We start from the raw sequence: 23,095 nt of genomic DNA, 5'->3' as shown, positions 1-23,095 counted from the left end.
TGCTTTGGCCTCCCACAAGGTTCCAGTCCCATGCTTTGACTGGCTGTAATCACTTCTGCCAATGCAAATTTAAGTGGCATATTTCCCCATCTCTTTTGCTTTTAAATTTTTATGCATTTCTCAAAATTATTGATGTTAAATGAAAAATCTATTGATGCAAAGAATAAAGAGAGCACACAGGAGTTCCCACTGTGGTGCAGTGGGTTAAGGATCCGGCATTGCCTGCAGCTGTCGCACAGGTCAACTGCAGCTCAGATTTGATCTCTGGCCTGGGAACTTTCATATGCCACAGGTGTGGCCAAAAAAAAAAAGAGAGAGAATGAACATAATGTCGCCTTATTTTTGATAGAACAAATGTCCTAAAGTAATAAAGACTTTAGCTCAGATGTTTTTAAAATATGTCAAGGAATAAGTAAACTAAGTGACAGACCTAGAAGAATTATATAAGGGAAAGTGAAGAACAGAAGATACACATTACGAGATTATAGACTGAAATAGGGAGAGACATAAAAGGAGCAAAATTTAAATAAATACAGCAAGCTCTTGAAGTTTTTAAATTTTCATAAATACTGAGCAGGAAGAGGGGCTAAACTCATCTCCATTTTGCCCACTCTAAAGATATGAAAGATTTAGGACTATAAAAGATCAGAAAACTGAAGCTCTTGAGATTTCTCACTTGTCATTATAACTGATCCTTGCTTTGCCCTATTCTAATACTCCTGAGAGACATGCAAGTAAGAATCCTTGTCTTATATGATTACATGTTTTATATATGTTATTTCTTAAAGCTGATTTAAAATTCTGATTAAACCCCAGGGATTATTAGAAAGAAATAAACATTGAAAAATTATCATGACACAAGTTTTTTAATTGAAAATTGTAAATAAACTTTCAGTACTGCAAAAGGAGTATGATGAGAGTTAACATGGTGGTTTGAAAGGGAGAGAGAATGCTAAAAGACAGAAAAAAAATCAAGAGGGAATTTAAAGCAGTAAAATCAAACTGGTAACCAGTCTCCTGAAATATTGTGATCTTTGCCCTGGTTAAGAATGTTAAAAACAAAAATTAGGAGTTCTCATCGTGGCTCAGCAGTTAACAAGTCTGACTATCATCCATGAGGACGGAAGTTTGATCCCTGGCCTCCTTGCTCAGTGGGTTGAGGATCCAGCACTGCCGTGAGCTATGGTTGTAGGTTGCAGACCCAGCTCAGATCCTGCATTGCTGTGGCTGTGGTATAGGCCAGCAGCTACAGCTCTGATTCGACCCTAACCTGGGAATCTCCATATGCCATGGGTGCAGCCCTAAAAAAATAGCAAAAAAAAAAAAAAAAAAAAAAAACCAAAAAACAAAACCAAACAAAAATTATTTCATTAGAAAGTGAATTTCACTCATATCTATTAAGTAGGGCTTCCAAAATGGCCTTGATATTGAGTTATTTAAGTGGTGTTAATATTGAATCCATAAGGGAGAGCATATTCATATAGGACATAATGTTCCCCAAAAGTCTGTTTTCTGATGTTTCAAGTGGATTTTTCAATGGGATCCGTGTACATAATTTTTAAAAATAATAATATGCTTTATTTTCTTTTTCAGTTATTAGTCCAGTAGCAGCCGGTAAGTTCCAATTGTCTTTCTTTCTTGGTTTCTTATAATCATCTGCAACATCTGGGTTCCTTTATTTGCACTCATAATTTTGACATCTGACCAGTCTGAACCCTGAAAGCCATAGTATTTTCCCCCTCTTTTCTTCTACATTTCCTGGTATTATTTTAAGTTAGAAATAGTTTTGGGATTCGTGTATGTGGCAGGAGGGGGTTGTTGGGCTTTTGGGGAGATTGGGGTTTTTGCTTTGGGTTTTTTTTTTTTTTCGGTTTTGTTTTTAATAAATTAAAGGCCCATAGAAACAGGAGACCACATGTCAAGGACAAAGAAAAAAAGTTGTTCATTTGGTTAGAGAATTAAGTAACAGAAGAGAAACAGAGGGAAACAGTAATGACAAATTACATCACTGGAAAGACCATGGAAGTAAAACACTAAGAAATTTATACTTTAATCTGAGGCTATAAACTCACAAAACAAAATTTCAAAAGATAAAAGGTGGAAAAATAAATAAATGAATATAGGTGAAAGTATAAGGAGGGACAGACTGCACAATGTTAAACAAAGAAAAGGAACTAGAGTTGAATATAAAAGGAGAAATTGATCTTTGTCCTCTCCTTCATAAAGGTTATTATCTCTAAACTTGAACCACCATTGCTGCTCAGAGAGTAAGTTAGGAGGTTTACTCTGGAAACCTTTTCCGACATTCCCTCCTTGAGAGAATAGAATTGGGACTCACCTTTCATAACACTCAAGCAAAATTTTAAAAAATGTACTTGTTTTCATTTTCAAAAAAAAAGTTGGCCTAAATGCATCAATTAAAAAGCAAAGACTACAAAACTCTGATGAACAAAATCAAAGAACTAAATAAATGGAAAGATAGTCCACACTCACAGATGGAAAGACCCAATATAGTCAAGATGCCGGTTCTTCCCAAATTAATCTTTAAATGCAATGAAATTCCAATCAAAATCCCAGCAAGATATTTTATAAATGCTGAAAAAAGCAGGATTGGCTAATTTTTAAGGACAGTGAAATAATGTGCATGATACTATAATGATAGATATATGTCATTAAACATTTTACCAAACCCACAGAAAGTATAATACCAAGAGTGAATCATTATGTAAATCATGGACTTTGGATGAGTATGATGTGTTAAACTAAGTTCATCATTTTAACAAATGTACCATGCTTGTGGGGGATTATTGAGGAAAGTTGTGCATATGTGGAGGCAGAGGGTATGTGGGAAATCTTTTACCCACTTCTTAGTATTGCTATGAACCTAAAACTGCTCTAAAAAATATATCTTTTAAAAAAATTAACAGGGTAAATTTTTTTAAAATAACCCAACCATGTGTTGTTTATAAAAAACTTACTTCAAATTTAACAATAAAAATAAAAGAAATATCAAGTATATACCATGAAAATATTAATTTTTTAAAAACAGGAGTGGCTAAATTAATATCACACAAAGTAGACTTTAAAGCAAAAATTTACCAGGGACAAAGAGAGACATTAAATAATGATTTTTTAAATATGAATATACCAAGAAGACATAGAAATCCCAGAAGTGCATGCATCAAACAGAGTTTTGAAAACTATAGGGAAGTAAGCTGATAGGAATGAAAAGAGAAATAGTAAACTCACAATTAGCGCTGGGAAATTCAACACCCTATTCTCAGCAATTGATAGAACTACTTGATAGAATATGAAAGAGGTGAGAGAATTAGCCATGCAGATATCTAAAGGGAGTACTTCAGGCAGAGAAGACAATGAGCAAACCATTCTGGGGGTAGGAACTTTTCCATACTATTTGAAGAAAAGCAAGAAAGCAAGTGCAGTTGGAGCAGAATGAGATAAAGAGAAGCTATCAGAGAGCTAAGAGGGGACAGATGTTCTAGATCCGTCCTTTGAAAGGAACTGTAATGACTATTACTTTGGCTTAAACACAGATGGGGAGTCACTGGTGGATCTTAACCACCATGACCTGTTCTGACTGAAACTTAGAAGGAACCCTGTGGCTACTATATTGGGAACTTAGTGAAAGACAAGGGTTAAAGCAGCCAGATCAAAGAAAGCGTTGACAGTAACTTGGGTCACAGTGAGTCATAAAAGTAGTGAGAAGTATCAGGTTCTTATAAAACACTGAGGGATCTGCTGTCCCACTATAGCACTGTATTCTTTTGGGGTCTTGATGGTACCACAAAAGAAAGAATTAGAGAAATGGAAGTAGGAAAGAACTGTGGTTTTGATCCAAAAATACTACCATTAATATAATTTCTTGGGGGTTCCTATCATGGCTCAGTGATTAATGAATCCGACTAGGAACCATAAGGTAGCAGGTTTGATCCCTGGCCTCACTCAGTGGGTTAAGGATCCGACATTGCCATGAGCTGTGGTGCAGATCACAGACACGGCTCAGATCCTGCATTGCTGTGGCTCTGGCATAGCCGGCAGCTACAGCTCCAATTAGACCCCTAGCCTGGGAACCTCCATATGCAGGAGGTGTGGCCCTAGAAAAGACCAAAATATATATATATGTGTGTGTGTGTGTGTGTGTGTGTGTATGTGTATATATATATATATATATATATATATATATATATATATATATATATATCTTCTTGTTTTGATTTTCAGAAATACATCAAGTACCTACTAGTAAGTTTATAATCTATTTTGAGTATTTTAGTTTCCTCTAGGGTAGAGGTGGGCAAACTTTTCTGTAGAGGACAGATAATAAATATTTTAAGTTTTGCAAGCCATAAGGTCTCTGTCACAACTACTCAGATCTGCTGTTGTAACACAAAAGCAATCACACCTAACATGTAAAAGAAACAGATTGGTGTGTCCTGATAAGACATTATTTGTAGACACTGAAATTTGAATTTCATATAATCTCACATATTACAAAATATTATTCTTATTTTTTTAACCATTTAAAAATGCATGATCCATCCTTTATTTATTCCCTGGGCTGTACTTTGCTAGCACCTGCTCTGCTCCAGAATTTAAATACCCATTTTAATCTGGGGTAACCATTAACTTTACCAAGTATCATGTTTCTAAAAATTTCATGCTTTCTTATTATTTTGTGCATTTTAAAGTTAGGTGTACCAAGAAACATCAATATAAGAGATAACCCACATTTCAGTACCTAGCAGAAAATAGTTCTTAAGTATTTTATAAAACAGTGTCTGTGAATAAAGTTAGCCCACATCTTCTAAGTAAGACCATTATACATCCCCATCTCATGAACTGTAATCTTGAAACTCTAGACAAAATTGTTAATGATTAATAAAAAGTAAAGGCAATTTAAAGTATCTAATCACAGTGACATTAGCATCATGGCAGTTCAACATATGTAAATCAATAAAGGTAACACATAACGTTAATACAATGAAAAACAAAAATCATTTGATCATTTCAATAAATCTAGGGAAAACATTTGACAAAATACATCATCCTTTCATGATAAAAATCCTGGACAGATTGAGTATAGAAGGAGTATACCTCAGCATAATAAAATGTATATATAACAAACCCACAGGTAAGACTATACTCAAGGAGAAAAATTGGAAGCTTTTCCTCTAGGATCAGAAACCAGATGAAGATGCCCTCTCAGATCACTCTTACTCAATATAGCATTGGAAGTCCTGGATAGAGCAATTAGGCAAGACAAAGAAATAAAAGACATCCAAATCAGAAAGAACGATGTAAAATTGTCACTATTTGCAGCCGATGTGATTTTGTATATAGAAAATCCCAAAGACTCAACAAAAAAACTTTTTTTTTTCTTTTTTTCATTTTCCCACTGTACAGCAAGGGGGTCAGGTTATCCTTACATGTATACATTGCAATTACAGTTTTTCCCCCAGCCTTTCTTCTGTTGCAACATGAGTATCTAGACATAGTTCTCAATGCTATTCAGCGGGATCTCCTGAAAAATCTATTCTAGGTTGTGTCTGATAAGCCCAAGCTCCCGATCCCTCCCACTCCCTCCCCCTCCCATCAGGCAACCACAAGTCTCTTCTCCAAGTCCATGATTTTCTTTTCTGAGGAGATGTTCATTTGTGCTGGATATTAGATTCCAGTTATAAGTGATATCATATGGTATTTGCCTTTGTCTTTCTGGCTCATTTCACTCAGTATGAGATTCTCTAGTTCCATCCATGTTGCTGCAAATGGCATTATGTCATCCTTTTTTATGGCTGAGTAGTATTCCATTGTGTATATATACCACCTCTTCCGAATCCAATCATCTGTCGATGGACATTTGGATTGTTTCCATGTCCTGGCTATTGTGAATAGTGCTGCAATGAACATGCGGGTGCAAGTGTCTCTTTTAAGTAGAGCTTTGTCCGGATAGATGCCCAAGAGTGGGATTGCAGGGTCATATGGAAGTTCTATGTATAGATTTCTAAGGTATCTCCAAACTGTTCTCCATAGTGGCTGTACCAGTTTACATTCCCACCAGCAGTGCAGGAGGGTTCCCTTTTCTCCACAGCCCCTCTAGCACTTGTTATTTGTGGATTTATTAATGATGGCCATTCTGACTGGTGTGAGGTGGTATCTCATGGTAGTTTTGATTTGCATTCTCTTATAATCAGCAATGTTGAGCATTTTTTCATGTGTTTGTTGGCCATCTGTATATCTTCTTTGGAGAAATGTCTATTCAGGTCTTTTGCCCATTTTTCCATTGATTGATTGGTTTTTTTGCTGTTGGGTTGTATAAGTTGTTTATATATTCTAGAGATTAAGCCCTTGTCAGTTGCATCATTTGAAACTATTTTCTCCCATTCTGTAAGTTGTCTTTTTGTTTTCTTTTTGGTTTCCTTTGCTGTGCAAAAGCTTTTCAGTTTGTCAACAAAAAAAAACTTTTGGAACTAATGGACAATATTAGTAAAACTGCAGGATATAAAATACAGGATAAAAAATACAGGAATCAATTGCATTTCTACACACTAACAATGAAATATCTGAAAAAGAATAGGAAAACTTTCCATTCACAATAGCATCAAAAACAATAAAATACCTAGGAATAAATGTAGCCAAGGAAGTGAAAGATCTGTACAACAGAAACTATAAGACTTAGCTGAAAGAAATCGAAGATAGAAATGGAAACATATCCTGTGTTCATGGATCAGAAGAATGAATACTGCTGAAAGTTCATACTACCCAAAGCCTTCTATACATGAGGATTCAACACAATACTCATTAAACTGGCATACTTCACATTCTCCACAGAAATAGGAAAAAACAATCTTAAAATTGGTACAGAAGTATAAAGGCCTCAAATAGCCAAAGCAGTCCTGAGGGGAAAAAAAAAACAAGCCAGAGATTTCACACTTCCTGATTTCAAACTATACTACAAAGCTATAGTAATTAAAATAGTATGGTAGTGGCATAAAAGCAGACACATAGACCAATGAAACAGAAATAGAGAGCCCAGAAACTAAACCCCTCCACAGTCAATTAATATTTGACAAGTGAGCCAAGAATAGCCAATGGGAAAAAGTCTCTTCAGCAATGTATATCACCTCACACGAGATAGAATGGCTATAATCAAGAATGTGAGTTAACAAGTGTTGGCAAGGATATGGAGAAAAGGGAGCCGTTGTGCACTGTTGATGGGAATGTAAACTGGTTCAACTACTATGGAAAACAACAAGGAGATTCCTCAAAAAGTTAAAGATAAATCTACCATATGATCCAGCAATTCCTCTTCTTCTGGTATGTACCCAAAGATAATGAAACAGGACGGCAAAGAGATAAATGTTCTCTCAGGTTTACTGAGCATCATTCACAGTATCCAAGATGTGCAAGAAACCTAAGTGTCCATCATGATAAGTGGATAAAGAAGATGTGGTATACAGTCATCTCTTTGAATCCATGAGTACAGCATTTATGGATTCAACTAACTATGAATAGAAAATATTCAGAAAAAAAAAAAAAAGCAACTTCCCAAAAGACTTGAATTTGCTGCACACCAGCAACTACTTACATAGCATTTACATAGTATTAGGTATTGTAAGTAATCTACAGATGGTTTAAAGTATCTAGGAGGATATTTGTAAGTTATACACAAATACTACATCATTTTATATAAGAAATTTGAGCTCTGTAGATTTGGGGGAGGGGGATGCAGAAGGGGAATGAAGTATCCCCTGCAGATACTGAGGGATGACTGTATGTATACAATGAAATATTATTCACAGCCATGAGAAAGAAGGACATCTCACCGTTTGCAACAACATGAATGGACCATAGCATATTATGCTATGTGGATAAATAAGACAGAGGAATAAAACTATTGTATGATGTCATCTATACATGGAATCTAAAAAGCCAAACTGGTAAAAACAGAAATAAAATGGTGGTTACTAGGGAATTGGGGGTGTGGGTATAGGACAGATGTTTAAGGGTACAAACTTGTAACAAGCAGTAAATAAGCCTCGGAGATCTGATACACAGTATAATATAGACAAAAATATAATTGTCAAATTTGCTGAGACTAGAACATAATTCAGAATTCTAACTACTAAAAAGAAAGGATCACTATGTAATGTGATAGAGGTGTTAATAATCACTACAATGTCATATTACAATATATAAATGTATCAAATTAACATGTATATTGAAAATTTACATAATGTTATATTTCAGTTAAGAATTTTTTTAAATAAAGTAGCTAATCACAACAGAACAAGAGAAAAGGAAAAGGAATGGAGATTGCCCGTATTTAAATGAGTGGAACTTAAAAATTGTTTATGACACAGATTCAACCAGTGCAGAGGCCTGAAGTTTGGATAAAAAGGGAAAACCCAATACCTACTGTTGTGTTTATCTTTGTCTCTTTCAGTGGACAGTTCTGGAAAAATCAGTAAGTTTGGATCATTTCTGTACCTTACCCATTTCTGTGTCTAGATCCTTCAAGTTTTTGTTTGCAAATATTTTTGTATTTCAACATCTCCTACCTTGGAGTAGTCAATATTTCTTAAATAAGTAGTCAATATTTCTTAAATAAGTATTTCTCATATTTCTGTTTCCTTTTCTCTATTTTCTGTTTGTAACTAAATAAAATGGTCTTGTATTTGGTTCTTGTTATTTATTACCAAATATTATTGGCAGCATATATTCCTAGATAGTCTATCACAAAAGAGCCATTTTCCTTGTGCCAAGTTCTGGCAATAGATAATTTTTACTAAAAAGGAAAATCCCCTATGATTGACATAAAGAATAGATGTCAGAACAAGATGGTGATTTTGATAACTAACCAACAAATCACATTTTTCAAACTGAACTGAAGCCGAATGGGTAAAAAAAATGACTTGGGAGAGAACAATGTAAGATAGAAAATGTAATAGTTTGCATTTTGGTAAAATAAATATTACTTACCCAATGATTCAATCCCATTCACTAAATGGCTTCCTAAAGATAAGCTTCTCTGTGGAGTCAGATACGGAGCTTTCCCAGTAGCACTCCTGAGGATGAAACAGAGGGTTATTTTTTTATTATTAAAGGTTAGTTGATTTACAGTGTTGTGCCAATTTCTGCTCTACAGCATAGTGACCCAGTCATACATACATTTTTTTTCTCTAGGGTTTTATACTCCCTGGAGGTCCTATTTCTGCATTTACCAACAAAGGGTATCATTAGGAATTGCATTCCTGAGTTACAAAATTCCCATTGATCATTCTTTTGTGTTTTCTTTTTAGCACTATGTCCTATGGGTAAGTTCATTATCTATTCTCAACTCTAATATTTTATGTATAGTTATTTTCTGGTATGGTTGCTTCTACTCCCAAAATAATCTGTGCTTCCAAGAAGATTTTAAACGTCCTGTTCTCCAGAATCCTCCGATTTTTTAAACTATTTTTTGTAGAGATTGCTATAGAAGAGATCAAGTTCGTACTAAAGAGTATCATATTCTCTGGCTATCTTCTAGGCTCTGAAAAAGAATTTCCTTACTGACTCCCAGCAAAACATAATGAAAGAAAGATTGATTTCTGAATTCTGTTAGTTCTTTGCTGGTAATTTAGAACTTTTTCTTAGTTATAAGTGAAGGTCAAGTGAATCTCACTAATAGTAAAAAGAAAACTAGCTAAGAAAAAAAACTTACACACATCCTGTTGCCTTCTAAATAATTTACCTTGGAGGGATTATTAGGCACTGAGCACCTTCTATACATTGTACACTGTGCTAGGCATTTTCAAAAACAGTTCTCTTTTCTGACTATAGCCCTGCCTGGTAGCTATTATTATCCCTCACTTTATGAATCAGGAAACTGGTCCAAACATGCCCAAATTTAAAGAGTTGGTAAACAGCAGTGTCAGGACTTCTGTCTCCAAAGTACACACCCTGGAGTTCCCGTTGTGGCTCAGCAGTAACAAACCTGACTAGTATTCCTGAGAACAAGGGTTTGATTCCTGGCCTTGCTCAGTGGATTAAAGATCCCACGTTGCTGTGAGCTGTGGTATAGGTCACAGATGCAACGAGTTGCTGTGGCTGTGGCTGTGGCACAGGCCAGCAGCTGCAGCTCCAATTCAATGGGAACCGCCATATGCCACAGGTATGTCCCTTAAAAAAAAAAGTACACCCCTTTCCACGTCAACACATTGCTCCTATACAAATGACATCTTTTTGTGATTAGACCTGAAACTTTATCTATAAATCAAAAGTTTGTAAATACAAATATACATCTGCTTAAAAAGCTATATAATTAAATGTATATAAAGAATCCTTTTAAAAAGAGAAGACATCATTTAAATCGGCTTGGCTTTTAACTTTTTTATTTCAGATTTCTCTGTATCAGAATTATTTAGTTAATGCTTCAGTTCTTCAAGGAAATCATATAAAACAAAATAGAATATTCTTAAGCTGTAAATATATAATCATAAAAAGCAATACTTAAATGTAATAAGATACATTTCAAGCATCTCAAACATTATAAACACTGACAAACATAAAATATGTCACTGATCATATAATAAGCCTCACTGTTATCTCTCAGTTAACACTTAAGAGGATGGGTTTGTGAGTGGGGGAGGAGGTAGAATTGAAAGGGACAATTATTTTCTTTTGATCCAGAAAACAAGAAACTATATGCATTCAGAGCAGTCATGATGTGTCTGCCTCCCTCAAACGCCCTCCCCACATGAGGAAGGTGATAAGACCATGTGTGTTATAAAAATAAAGTCTATGGGAAGGGATTACAGATGAATTCATTTTTAATGAATTTTTCTTAGCTTCCAGGAAAAAAATCAGCTTAATCTTTTAAATTTTTTTCTTGTGAAAGATATGATCTTATTGACAATATTTCAAATATATAGGAAGTTAAAGTTTAATTCATTGTTCAAAAAAAGATTTAAAACAGATCAGCTCATCAAACCTCATCATCTCAAACCAAGTTTCTTGTTTTCTCACCTCCACATTCAGCAAATAAATATATGACCTTTTAAAATGTTAACTCAAAGCCCAAGAACTATAATGATTCATATCTCTAATGCTTAACAGACCTTTTAACAGGTCTTTTAGAGTCTACATCTGATTGTGTACTCTCTGACAGTCATGGGATTGAGAACCTAATAAGATTAATCAAGCCATGGTCTATTTTGTACATTATTTTTAATATAATATATTTAGAATTATTAATGTGATAGTTATTTCATGATATATTTTTGCTTTAGTAAAAAGTAATCCAATTTAAATTTTTTAATCAGCCTGAATACAGTGATCACCAAGGCCTTAATTAAATTTTGATTGTATTATAATTTTGTTACACAGACTACTGCCTGCAATAAATGGACTTTCAACTAGGGCTTATAAAAAATTTTATATTATGGAGATTATAACGTTCAAGGGAAAGAAAAGATTTATGCATTATCTAGAAATTTGAGAGAAGGGAGAGAAGAACTTAGAATGTGGTAGAATAATGACTTGTGGCTTATTTCTGCAATGAAAGATGTGAATCTCACTTTATGGGATACTAGTTTTCTAAAAAATAGACCCTAGAAAACCTAATTTCTGATAATTAAGTTTAAAATAGAAAACATTTAGCAAGGCAAGTGAAACAATCCAGAGTATGGAAATATTATTGGAAGTGACTGGAGGTATTTTAGATTAGAAGCTTAAGTGGAAAAAACATGCTCTTTACCATATCACGTCCCCAAACATAAGTGTCTACTGGTAATACAGTCAATAAGTGTCTACTGGTAATACAGTCAAACATCAAAATATTCTGGAATTTGTCAATGCAAAAATGCCTGGATGCATTACCACTGATTTTCACTAGAAAACTGGAAATAGGTTTGTCTAGAATAAAATATCAGTACCCATATCTTATTGAACAGCACTAGGGAGAAAAAATATATGAAAGGGTTCAGAAAGTGGTACTGCAAAGTTCCTAATGTAATTTTTATTTTGGTTAAAAGTTTAAAATACCAAACAGAAAAACTGGACTACAACATTTCTTTTTTTTTTTAACATCTCTTTTGATTTACAGATGTGTCTCACTTTTTACAATTAGTAAAATTCAGTTATGTATATGTCAATTTTTCAAACAGCAAACCCTAAAAAGCTTTCTATGTTAAAATAAAAAGATAAATAATTATATTTTAAGCAATAAATCTTTCTGTAATGCAAGTAACCATTTCCCTAAATTATTTGGTTGGAACTAAGAATGTCTTGTCTTGATAGATCAGAGAGAGTTTTTGCCTATACTATATCATTTGATAGTAACAACAGCCAACATTTATTGACTACATACTGTGTTCCATGCCCTTAGATATTATTTAATCGCCCTTATATTTCTGTGAAGTAGCTATTGCTATTGCTCCCATTTTGCAGATAAAAAAGTGAAGCTTGCCCAAGATCACCCAGCAAGCTAGGTATGGAGCTAGATTTAAACCAGTCTGCCTCTAAAGGCTATGCACCTTAAACATTGTCTAGAATCCTTAAATAACTCTACAAGTGGGCAGAGCAGACTAAAAATGAAGAAAGTTGAGTCTTTGGGAATTGACTGATTTACCCAAATAAACCCAGCTAACAGAGATACTAAATCCATGTGTTCTGATTTAACTTTTAAATTCAGTGTTCTTTCTACTCCAGTAAATATTAAATATTAGGTTTTCTCAAAGTAAGGCATATCTCTGCATAGAGCTATAGAAGCAATTACTTCACACAATTTCCCTTGGTAGCATAGATGTCATTTTTTCTTAATTGAGAAGATCAAATCATTTTTTAAAAAAATAGCAGAAGCTAACAAATTCTAGTTTATTCAATCACACAGAAGTTGAGATACAGCAGAGTTAATTTATCTATACATGACAAAAGGAACCTGAAATTTCTGCATAGTGTGTTAGCAGATATCACAAGAAGCAGTCCAGGGTACTGGTTAAAACTGAGCTGACTACTCATGTTCAAATTACAGCTCATGATCATATTCACATTCATTTAAACTTTTTGTGTACTGGGACACAAAAATAACCTAAACAAATTTAAGAATATAGAAATTACTTCAAGCATCTTCTCTGACCACAATGCCATGAAACTAGAAATCAATCACTGGAAAAGAAGTTTTTAAAAAAAATTGACTGCATAGAGTCTAAGCAACAGGCTACTAACCTTTTTGTGCCTCAGTTTATTTATCTATAAAATAAATAATAGTACCTACCCTATATGATTTTTGTGAGAATTAAATGAGTTAAGACATAAAGTGCTCAGAACAGTTACTGCCTCGTTTATGGTAAGCATGTAATAATTATCAGCTAATACTAGTATTACTTTTCCACAATAAGTTATGCTTTTATTCAATTAGGAAAACATAATTTTAGTTTTTTCTATTTTAAGAAACCATTATTTCCATAATTTTTCTGAAATTGAATTCTATTTCTTTTCAGAATACATCCTCTTTTAGCTATTAAGCATTCTTCATTAGTCATAATATACTGAACAAATGGCAGTTCATTTTACCTTTTCTTTCATCAATCTTTTAATTTATTGAAAGAAGCCTGGAATGTTATCAATACTTATACAAGTTTATATGTAGAGTTCCACCATTTTATATTTTCAGGAAAATCTCAAGTTATCTCCAATTTTTCAGTTTTTAAGACAAAAAAAAGAGAAACCAGTATCAGGGGGGAAAAAGTAAGAATAAAGAGAAATTACTTGCTATCTAAATCATGCACTTTTGTTGTGTGCTCAGTTATATTTCCAGGTTACATGGATGGAGAACTTGCAAAAAAATCAGATCCCAAATACCAGATTCTAAAAAGTGAAGGCACTACAAAGTTTCGGAGTAGCCAAGAAGAAAACAAGAGAGCACCATTGGATACTGACAATTCTTTGCCATCAATGCAAAAAATAGAATCAAAAAGCAAATCAGAAGACACTGACTTGGAGAAAGGTAAGATAAAAATGGAGGTCAAGGTAGAGGACAGTGATGCTGGGATAATGAAAAAACAGAAATCCCAAGTAAATGTAAGTGTCACGAGCATGCCAAAAGAAGAGGAAGCCCAAGTAGAGAAGATAGAGGTTGAAATACCACAAGGGCAGGAAGCCCAAAAAGAAGAGAGTGAGGTTGAAATACCACAAGGGCAGGAAGCCCAAGGAAAGAAGAGTGAGGTTAAATTACCACAAAGACAGGGATCCCAAGTAAAGAAGAGTAAGACTGGAACACCACAAGGACAGGGGTCCCAGGTAAAGAAGAGTGAGACTGGAACACCACAAGGACAGGGGTCCCAGGTAAAGAAGAGTGAGACTGGAACACCACAAGGACAGGGGTCCCAGGTAAAGAAGAGTGAGACTGGAATACCACAAGGACAGGGGTCCAAGGAAAAGAAGAGTGAGACTGGAATACCACAAGGACAGAGGTCCCAGAAAAAGAAGAGTGAGACTGGAACACCACAAGGACAGGGGTCCCAGGTAAAGAAGAGTGAGACTGGAACACCACAAGGACAGGGGTCCCAGGTAAAAAAGAGTGAGACTGGAATACCACAAGGACAGGCGTCCCAGGTAAAAAAGAGTGAGACTGGAACACCACAAGGACAGGGGTCCCAGAAAAAGAAGAGACAGACTGGAACACCGCAAGGACAGGGATCCCAGGTAAAGAAGAGTGAGACTGGAATACCACAAGGACAGGGGTCCCAAGTAAAGAAGAATTCTAAGGATCAAGAAAAGCAAGACAATGAAAAGGGAGATGTAGGAAAGAATAAAGATACAGAAGAAAATGATGCTGAAAACAAGGAAGATGATGGAGGAGAGAACAAAGTCAAAAGAAAGAATGAATCAAAAATCAAGGGTAAAAGAGCAGAAAGTTTATTAAGGCACAAAAGCAAGTAAATCTTCCTTTACTTGTAAAGTACAACAAAAAAAGATAAAGGTAAATAAAAAGAAAGCCTATAAGACAACTGATTATTATGATTCCATTCTCCAAATATGTCATAACCTAGCCATTACCTAATTGTATCATAATTGTAGAATCCCTTTAATCTCCATAAAGAGTTTCTGCTCTATGGAAGTTTCACCATCTTTAGACCTTTTGGCCACAAACCTCAGCTTCCAACTGTTTTATAATTTGGTACTTACATTACTTGATCAAGAAAGACTGGATACTTTCTGAAATAAAACATGCTGATTTTTAAAAGTATAATAATTCCCTTTACGAGTATTTTATCTTTGTGACAGCCCAAACAATCAACCAACCAATAACTCCTCCTTGAGGGTTTAATGTTTGCAAGGCACTGCTCTAGTGATAAGGCGTATACAGAAAAATATGAGTCCCTATAAATCAAATAGCTTGTAACACATATAGTGATATAATATGTATAAACATGACAGTTTTTTAAAAGTAAAATTTAAGCATCAAAATGTAGTTTAGATGGGCAATATAATACAAGTTAGCAATTTCTTAGGATAAGAAAGTAAAGGGGAGACCTTCATGGGGAAGGGTGCAGTGGCTTATGATGTGTCTCAAAAGATAGATGAGATGTCCATATGCTAAGTAGAAAGAGTAGAAGAAAAGCAAAAGAATTAAAGATTATCATGTCATGTTCCAGGGAAAGCAGGCAATTTTATTGTTGCAGCAAGCTCATGAGAAGCATTTGGTGGTATAATTTGAAAAGGAGGATTACAAGAAGATTATGAAGGGATTTTAAAAACAAATCAGAAATTTATATTTTACTCGTCAGGCAACTGGAAGCCTTTCGAGGTGGTTGAGAAGGAGAATGAAGTGACTAAGTTTGCATTTTTTAAATGTTGATGTTATGATTGTGAAAAATATATTGAAGAGGAGAAACATTATACATAGTAAATCTAGTTACGAGGTGCTTAAGAGTAGTTAGGTGATGGAAAGAGAATAAAGAGAAGAGGTATATTTTCTCAAAAAAGAATCACTACTTCATAAAGATTGACTACATATGAGTAAAGAAAAAATAATCCATGACTCCATAACTATTGAAACAGGGTGACAGACTTATCAATGACAAATGAGCTAATCTTTAGAACAGAAAGGGAGTAATAAATGATTGTGTTCAAGGGGACAAACAATAATACTTGTCATTTGAGGAGTCTGGAGTCAGTCCAATAGAGGTCGCAATTGAATCCATAAGAGTAAATGACCTCTCCAAAGAAAAAAAGTACAAAGCTAGCAAAAGCAGAGGTCTAAGAACTGAGTCCATTACATGTAACATGGTAAAGAAGGAAGTTAACTGAAGTATGGAAAGATACAAGGAGAATCTGTATAATGAATGTTATGATAATTAAGAAAGGATGATTAAAGGAAAGCTGAGACTTCAAGGAGAATAAGGACTGAAAGAGACCATTGTAGTTGCTATTTTGGTCATAGCTGATAAACTCTGTAAAAGGAACTTTCAAAAAAAAAAAGATAGCTAGGAGAAGGAACTTATGAAAACAGAATAGAGAGACACAAATAATTAGCTGCAGGATATGCTTTACAATAAAGTCAATTTTAGTCTGATCTAAAAATATGGTTTTTAGGAATTTTATTTTCATACTACCATGGTCTGTGCTTAGCCTATACTCTGAATATTACATTCAGCTCTGTCGCAGGATGTGGATTAACTAGAGTGCCTTCAGAAGAGAAAGACTATGATGGTAAGGGGACTCAATTTCAAATGAGCAGAAAGTTTCACCGCTTCACCTGGGGTGGTAGAAGGGACACACAAGGAGACAAGGAGAATTATTTTCAAATATATAGGTTCATCATGGATTAGAATATTTTGTATAACCCCAAAGAAATAAGACCAGTGAATGGAAGTTCAAGTTAACAGATTTTTAAGAAAAAATATGAAGAAATGAGATGCCTAAAAGAGTCTGAGCAAGAGTTGAAAAGTGCATAATCATTCAGTGGGAATGAAGCAGAGGAGATGCTAAGGAATCAGCTGAATGGTTGGAATGGATTATCTATGGTTTCTTCCAAATATGAGTCTATAATTAAGAGTATATAATTATTTTGGACTAACTAGATGTCTTCCAAGGAAACTCTTCAAACTAACATGCTAGGATTCTTTAAAGAGGTTTGACCAAAGAGAGAGAGAGAGCAATCACCCTTTAGTCCCTATCTAAAGTATAAAATACTTCATAAATGGTTCATGCTATTTAACCACAAGCTAAAGAGAGAAGCTCCACAGCTTCTAGCACAACCCAAACCACTGTGTGGATCTCTACCATGTGCTCAGGGCCCTGCAACAGGTGTAGAAGCCTAATTTTGCCTGATGGGAGGGGGAGGGAGTGGGAGGGATTGGGAGCTTGGGCTTATCAGACACAACTTAGAATAGATTTACAAGGAGATCCTGCTGAATAGCATTGAGAACTATGTCTAGATACTCATGTTGCAACAGAAGAAAGGGTGGGGGAAAAATGTAATTGTAATGTATACATGTAAGGATAACCTGACCCCCTTGCTGTACAGTGGGAAAATTAAAAAAAAAAAAGAAGTTTCAAAACTCTAAGACCTTTGATAAACCACATGGATTTATTTGCAAGACTGAATTGAAAACAAATGGAAGGGAGGAGTGAGGGAAAATATTGAACATGAAATTTTTATATTGTAAGTTAAATATATGTCTCTGGAATATAAACATTTAGAGATTTTTACCAACCTTAGTTGATGTCTCTTGCATATATTATGCTTATTATTATGGGGAAATGTGACAGGAAGACTTTTCATATAGGTAGAAATATTTAGGTTTTCATGATCCTATGTCATTTTTCTATAGTTCTCTCTGGTTCATCTAGCAGCTAGCTAGAAGGATTTAGAAGGCTCCAACAAATGTAGCTTCTCTAGGATTTAAGAAGCAGTGACCCTGCCGAGGCAACAACTGAAAAAACAGTAGACAGACCTTAACAATCTAGCTCAGCTGACTCCATTATCTAAGAGTATATCCCTCTGAAGGAAGGATTCAGAAGAGATGAATTCATAGAAGCCTCCCTGTATCTTCTCCATAACTTCTAACTTGCAGTCAAAACATTTTTTAATCCCCATTGGGTTTCTCTGAAGGCAAATAAGGCAAACAATAGGAAATTCCAACTTTGAAAAGTGTGTAAACTACTCTGTAAAGGCCACCAAAAAAAACAGGCCAGTTAAAACAACTGTTAATCCTCTCTTAAAGATACAGGTATGGAAGTCTTAATGTACCTCAGAAAAAGGGGAAAGAGTAAGCTATCGAAATAGCAGAATGTTTAGCAAAACTATGCAAGTATTAGTGAAATAAATATATGTGCCTCCAAGATCATTTAGATATAAAAGTGGTAATGTAGGACTTAGAAAATAGTACTAAATTTTACTTTACAAACAAGCTAACACAAATGTCAAGTGCCCTATTCACAAGAACAAGCAGAAACATACATCAAAACAAGTCGGTTGCTAAGAGTTCTCATCTTAGAAGTTCTTATCAAAAGGAAAAAGAAAAATTTTAACTGTGTGAGATGATGAATGTTAACTAAATTTATTGTGGCAATCAATTCATAATACATACAAATTAAACTTACACAATGTTTTATACCTTAAACTTACACAATATTATATGTCAATTATATCTCAATAAAATTGGGATGAAATCAAGTATATACCTTCAATATATAATTTTTATTTGTCAGTTATACCTCAATAAAGATGGAAAGAAAAAAAATAGGGAAGCCTTACCTTTAGTCATTTTATAGTTAGGAGAAGAACATAAGCAAAGAAAAGCAGGAAAGTGAGTTTAGAAATAACTAAGCTGAATAAGAAATCCCAATTAAAGATTTCCTGGTTTAGAACTGCATTAAAAATATAATTCCCCAGGAGCTCCTGTTGTGGCACAGAAGAAACGAATCCAACTAGTATCCCTGGCCTTGCTCAGTGAGTCAGGGATCCAGTGTTTCCATGAGCTTAGGTGTAAGTCACAGATGCGGCTTGGATCCTGAGTTGCTGTGGCTGTATAGGAAGGTAGCTGTAGCTCTGATTCAGCCTATAGCCTGGGAACTTCCATATGCTGCTGGTGCAGCCCTAAAAAGCAAAATACATATATATATGCATGTATGTGTGTATGTGCATATATATAATTTATATAATTACATGTATATATGTGTGTGTGTGTGTATATATATTATATATATATAATTTCCCATTGTTCTGAAATCTAACTGGCATATCAAGGGAGTAAATATAGGGAGCTGATGAGACAGGGAAAGTATAGAATTTTAAAACAGAATCCAAAGGGATAAATGGATGAACTGAAAAATTAATCCAAATATTTAATTTTATATTTGATCAAATTCTATTACTCTCGCCCTTTAAAGCAGTTAAGAGAAGGACAAACAAACATTGTCCCAATTGTCTACCTGGGAGGTTCCATCTAAGTTTTGAAAAAATAGAAGCCTATTTTTCTAGTATTTAAGGAGTAAAGATATTCTTACCTATCATCATCCAGAAGCCTGAGCATCTGCCAAGACTGAGAGGTCAAACTACACTGCAGATTATACACACTCTAACCCAAGCCTCAAAAATATTTTATGTAAATATTTTTAAATTTATCTTCAAAAATTAAAAACTCACAATGTTATCAGTGTTAACCTCCTATGAATCTCTCCATACCTTAATCCAGGCTCATATAAACATATATGCAAATGGAGTCAAACTATATGTATTCTTCTGCAGCTTGATTTCTGTACCTAACAGTGCTTTGTACATAACTCCAGATCAACTGACATCATTCTAAAGGACTATAGCATACAGCATTGTGGATGAATTACCACTTACTCATTACCTTAAAGATGGATATTTGGCTTGTTTCTAGCTTTTTGCCTTTGGCCAAATGGGGCTGCAGTAAGTATTTTTGTACATGATGAAGATTTTATTTCTCTAGGATAGATTTCCCAAAGTGGATTTAGATATTACCTCATCACTTTCCCTCAAATTTACAATAATACACATTCTGTTCAGGAATGTGTGAGAGTTCTGTTTTCCCCAAACTCTCTAACCAGTGTTGGAAACAGTAGCTAACTTTAAATTTTGTCTAGTGAGAAAAGTGGTATCTCTTGCTTTAATGCATTTTCCTGACTTTTAGTGAGATTGAGCGTTTTTCATAGGCTTATCTTTTGTACTTCCTCCTCTGTAAATTACTCATTTTTAAAATTGTGGTTTGTTCTTTTCTTATTCGATTTGTAGGTGCTTTTTGTATATTAATATTTAATGTTTTATCTGCCATTTGTGCTGAAAAAAGTTTTCCCACTCTACTTGTTCTTTCTCTATATCCAATTCATTCAACCTGTCCTCTGAAGTTATATCCCAAATCTGACTATTTCTCACCTCCTTCATCAGGTAATCTAAGCCTTCACCACATCTCATTTGCACTATGATACGCTCCAAATGAAGCTTCTTGAGCCCACTCCCAACTCCTAGCCTATTTACTCTACTGTGGTCAAAATCATACTTTTAAAACGTAAATTAGATCTTGTTACTTCTCTGTTCAAGATCCTCCAAAGGCTTCCCAATCTCCTCAGTGCAAAAATCTAAAATCCCTACAGACTTCGAGACCTTACAATATTCATGCTCCAGCTTCCCTTCCACCCTCGTCTCCCACTCTCTTTCTTGTTACTGTAGCCACACTGGTGGCCTTGTTTTTCTTCACACCAGCCATGTACATACCTACTTGTCTGGAACAATCTCCCTCCAATATCTCACAATTTACTTCCTCAATTCCTTAAGATGTTGGTAAAATTCACTACCTTAACTAAAACAGTACTCCCCATAGTCTATCCCTTTGTTCTAATTTTTCTCCCTAGCATCTACCACTACCTCACATGATACATTTGTTTACTGAGTTTCTGCCCCCATTACAATGTAAGATCTAAGAAGACAGAGACTGTTTTGTTTTTTTTCCACTGCTGAATCTCTAGTGCTTAGAAAAATGTTTAACATGTAGTAGATGCTCAACAAATAAAATGTATTAAATGAAATGAAATAAAGGTATTTTGCAAAATTTTATTGCATTTAAACAAATGTGTCTACCTTATCCTTGATAGCTTCTGGGCTTTCTAAAGGAACTCCCCTACTACTATGGAACATAAATTCAGTTTTTTATTTCTCTTTCAAATTTATTTATTCCATTTGCTTATGGTATGAAATAAGTTTTTAGGTTTTTTTATATTTGTTTGATTCAGTTTTAAGAATTTGTGTCTTTCAAGGAATATGTCCATTTTGTTTTAGTTGTCCAGTTTATTGGCCTAAAATTGTTCATAATACTTCCCTCCAGTTTGTACAATCTGTAGTGACTACTCCTTTCTCAATCCTGATTTCCTTGTGTCCCTCTTCTCTTCTGTCTTTTTTTTTTTTTTTTTTTTTTTGTTGTTGTTGTTGTTCGTTTGTTTTTGGCCGTACCCGCAGCATATGGAAGTGGTCAGAGTTGCAGGGAACAAATCCAAACCACAACCTACACCACGGCTGTGGCAATGTCAGACCCTTGACCCACTGCACCACAGCAGGAACTCCCTCTTCTCTTTTTCTTAATAATCTAATTTTACAGATTTATCAATTTAATATTTTTAAATAGGTTTTGATTACAATGGTTTTCTGTTTCATTAATTGCTGCTCTTTTGTTACTCTTTCTGATTACTTTGGGTTTATTTGCTAGTTTTATAAATTGGAAGCAAATCATTTTTTTACTTTATTCTTTTTTAATATAAGTGTTTAAGGTTATAAATGTCCCACTCAATGCTGCTTTAACTGCATTGTTATTTAGATTTACCTACGTATTTACCCTTCCATTGTTTTTCATTCTTCCCTGAATTTCTCAACATCTATACAGAATAATAATTTTCTTTTTGTCTAAAGAATACCTTTAAGTATTTTCCTTAGTTCAGACTGTTGGAAACAAATTCTCTTTCTCCTTTTTTTCTCAATCTGAAAAGTTCTTTTTTTTTTTTCTGGCTGTGGCATGCAGTGGCTTGAAGTGGGATCTCAGTTCTCAGACCAGGGATTGAACTCAGGCCACAGTAGTAAAAGCTCTGAATCCTAACCACTAAACTATCAGGGAGCTCCCTGAAAAATTCTTTATTTCACCTCCATTTTTGTAGAGCATTTTTACTAGGTATAAAATTCTTAATAGGCAATTATTTTCCTAGGTTTTTTGTTTGTTTGTTTGTTTGTTTGTCTTTTTGCCTTAGTTTCTAGGGCCGCTACCACAGCACATGGAGGTTCCCAGGCTAGGGGTCCAATGGGAGCTGTAGCCACTGACTGGCCTACACCAGAGCCACAGCAACACTGGATCCGAGCCACATCTGCAACCTACACCACAACTCATGGCAATGCCGGATCTTTAAACCCCTGAGCAAGGCCAGGGATCAAACCCGCAACCTCATGGTTCCTAGTTGGATTTGTTAACCACTGAGCCACGACGGGAACTCCCTCCAAGTTCATTTTTATAGAAATACCTTTTGCATTATATTATTTTGGTTTTCTTAAATTTCATAATTTCAAAACAAGGACAACTGGCACAAAATGTTCTGAGAACAACACAGCTCTTATGGTAAGCTTGTAACTTAAGTGGTCAGAGTGGTCAGAGTTGCAGTTAATGGACAAACCATATAGTAGCCTACTAGTCTTATGAGCATCACTCAGTATATTATACCAAAGAATAGAAATCTGTCAATTAAATAAGGTTGATGAAGAGAGCATTTGATTCATTTAGTCTTTGTTCTTTCCTCTTCCCTTATCATGAGAACTTTATTAAAATTGTCAGTTTTCAACATTTTCCTTAAAGAGTATATAAAATTTATATACCCTTTGGAATAGTGTCTGTTGGAACATGATTTTATTCAATCTGACAAATGAATTTTTACATTGTATTACATTATTCTGGTGTTGCTGATGAAAATCAGATGCTGCTTTGACTTTCTGAATATCACACATACCCTATTCATTTTCATTAGGACCATTTAAAGTTATGCTTTTATCTCTGGGATTCAAGAATTTTACCAAGAAATGTCTGGCATT

At 34.6% G+C, this 23,095-nt stretch overlaps 1 protein-coding gene and 1 long non-coding RNA gene across 26 annotated transcripts in view; one reads left to right on the top strand and one right to left on the bottom strand.

The window, feature by feature from the left end:
- Positions 1 to 15,011, top strand: part of TSBP1 (testis expressed basic protein 1) — a 66,259-nt gene extending 51,248 nt beyond the window's left edge. For 5 of the 22 annotated variants that reach the window (XR_014809168.1, XM_084966894.1, XM_084966895.1 and 2 more), the window contains one exon: positions 13,808 to 14,169. Coding sequence is in view for 10 of the 22 variants with exons in the window: in XM_084966881.1 (XP_084823007.1) it covers positions 8,465 to 8,504; positions 13,808 to 14,943 (1,176 nt within the window). In the remaining 12 variants the exon portion in view is untranslated. Of the gene's footprint in view, positions 1 to 8,464; positions 8,505 to 13,807 lie in introns of those variants that run through there. The other 17 variants (XR_014809169.1, XM_084966897.1, XM_084966892.1 and 14 more) reach the window with 9 other exon arrangements.
- LOC146401481 (uncharacterized) overlaps positions 1 to 23,095 on the bottom strand; it is a 366,756-nt gene that overhangs the window by 280,226 nt on the left and 63,435 nt on the right. For all 4 annotated transcript variants that reach the window (XR_014809173.1, XR_014809171.1, XR_014809172.1 and 1 more), the window contains exon 2: positions 9,001 to 9,086. This is a non-coding gene — a long non-coding RNA (uncharacterized LOC146401481). The remainder of the gene's footprint in view (positions 1 to 9,000; positions 9,087 to 23,095) is intronic.

The sequence above is a fragment of the Sus scrofa genome, chromosome 7 (genome assembly GCF_054392235.1).
Source record: "Sus scrofa isolate SSC_HxYL_T2T_F1_AM1 chromosome 7, Sscrofa_HxYL_maternal_Yorkshire_Landrace_v2.0, whole genome shotgun sequence".
Lineage (NCBI taxonomy): Eukaryota > Metazoa > Chordata > Mammalia > Artiodactyla > Suidae > Sus > Sus scrofa.
This window is presented reverse-complemented; position numbering and strand designations above follow the sequence as displayed.